General features: G+C 36.5%; 1 protein-coding gene across 1 annotated transcript; it reads right to left on the bottom strand.

Annotated features, from left to right (window-relative positions):
- Nucleotides 1-770: 770 nt before the first annotated feature.
- LOC140181503 (uncharacterized) lies at nucleotides 771-1,163 on the bottom strand. The gene has a single exon (XM_072225130.1). It carries the CDS (start codon nucleotides 1,161-1,163, stop codon nucleotides 771-773), a length of 393 nt encoding a protein of 130 aa, XP_072081231.1.
- Between the last annotated feature and the right edge of the window lie 843 nt (nucleotides 1,164-2,006).

Genomic DNA, 2,006 nt, shown 5'->3' with positions numbered 1-2,006 from the left:
ATTATTAATTTATACTTTTATTATATTCCTTCATTGTATCACACACTATTATTTCTTTTACTATTATTTTCTATACACATATCTGTCATTGTCTCAACGCAACTGTTATATTGCCTTGTTCTCCTTTCCTTTTTTTTTTTTTTCCTCCTTCCACCTTTTCTTCACCCGATTGTAATTAATTATCACCAAGTACAATTATCACAATTTTCAATTTAAATCTATCATTTTGATCTATAACCATCCATTATGTTAACTTGTATGAGTTGTTAAAGTGTTATTAAAAGAATTCATTTTTGTCTCTTTTAAATATCTAGATGTATAAAAATAATAATTTTTTATTGACGTGCGTGTTAAATAATTTTATTGTTCTATTAATAAAAAATTTAAGAAATATTTTGTTCAAATTATCAAAATTTAATGTTAGTAATCCTAAAAACTAATGCCAAAATATATTAATTTTAATTAATATAATAAAAATAGTATATTACTATAAATTTTTAACTAATAATCACATAAATTTAAGTTACAATTTAATATAATACCTTAAAACAGATGGTTGTCATTACTTTTCATATTTAACTGCTATTATATAAATTTTACGTTTGTTTTATTGTGCACATTAATTAAACTATACTTTATTATATCATTTTGTATGTTTTGAAATTATGCGATCCTATTAAAGATGACATTAGTTTTTATAACTAATGCGAATTTTTCTACTTATTTATTTGTCATTTAAATACTATTCATAAAAAATACTTACTTATTTACTATGCATGAGGCGGTTGCCAACCATTGTCTGGTGCTTCCAGTGCAGCCTTAATGCCGTTGTGTCTGTCAGAGATCACTAGAATTCCTTCTTGTGGGGTCACATGTTGACGCAAGTGGGATAAGAAAATAGCCCACGACTCAGCATTCTCTCCCTCAACAAGTGCAAAAGCAACTGGCAATATATTCGAATTTTCATCTTGTGCAATAGCCAGAAGCAAAGTCCCGCCATACTTCCCATACAGATGCGTACTGTCAATGCTGATTAATGGCTTGCAATGTTCAAAAGCCTCAAAGAATGTCCAGAAAAGTCGATGAAAGTACTTTGTAGACTCATCAACCTCATCACCAACATGCACTGGAGAAGTCTTCAACAAAGCTATCGTTTTGTCCATCGTTGCTTGCATACCAAGGATCCACCGGGGCAACTCGGCGTACGACTATTTCCAATCCCCGTAAATCTGTGCGACTGCTTTCTGCTTTGCCTTCCACACCTTCCTATAACTAGGCCTGAATCCGTAGGTTGACTCAGTAGCTTCTTGCAACACCTTTATCGTAACCGCTGCATCGGCTCTGATCAACGGATAGATCCTAGCACAGATTACGTAGTAATCGAGCTGTCGGTGGTCGCTCGAAATCGAAGTGGCCAGGCAAGTGTGGGCTCCGTTGTACCTTCTAACCTCCCAGTTACCCTTGCGCTGCCGAAGTGCCACGCGGATTATCCACGTGCAGCCGTTTCCAAACTCCTTACATCTCCCAACATACTTCAGATAGGGGTGGCAACACTATCCAAACCCGCGGGTTTCCACCCCGTCCCTACTCATTCGGGGCGAGTAATTACCCGCCCCTACACCGGGGCGGGTTCTTGGACGGGGCGGGGCTGGGTTTAGGTTAAACCCGTCCCGGTATATATAATATGTGTAACATATATAAAATAATTAATAAAATGATTAATAATATTATATCATATTTAAATTTTGACTTTAATTTATGTTATGTATGTAAATGGTGGTTATATAATTTTAAAATTTAATTTTATTTGTTGGATTTAATAATTATAGGGGCGGGTAGGAGCGGGGCGGGTACTCGCAGGGGCGGGTTAAGGTTTAACATTTTACTACCCGCGGGTAGAGGCGAGGCGAGTTTGATGCGGGTTTTTGTAGGGCGGGGTCGGGTAGACCAAAAACCTACCCCTACCCTCCCCGTTGCCACCCCTAACTTCAGATGATCTGATTCCA

This window comes from Arachis hypogaea, chromosome 18 (assembly GCF_003086295.3).
Source record: "Arachis hypogaea cultivar Tifrunner chromosome 18, arahy.Tifrunner.gnm2.J5K5, whole genome shotgun sequence".
Lineage (NCBI taxonomy): Eukaryota > Viridiplantae > Streptophyta > Magnoliopsida > Fabales > Fabaceae > Arachis > Arachis hypogaea.
This window is presented reverse-complemented; position numbering and strand designations above follow the sequence as displayed.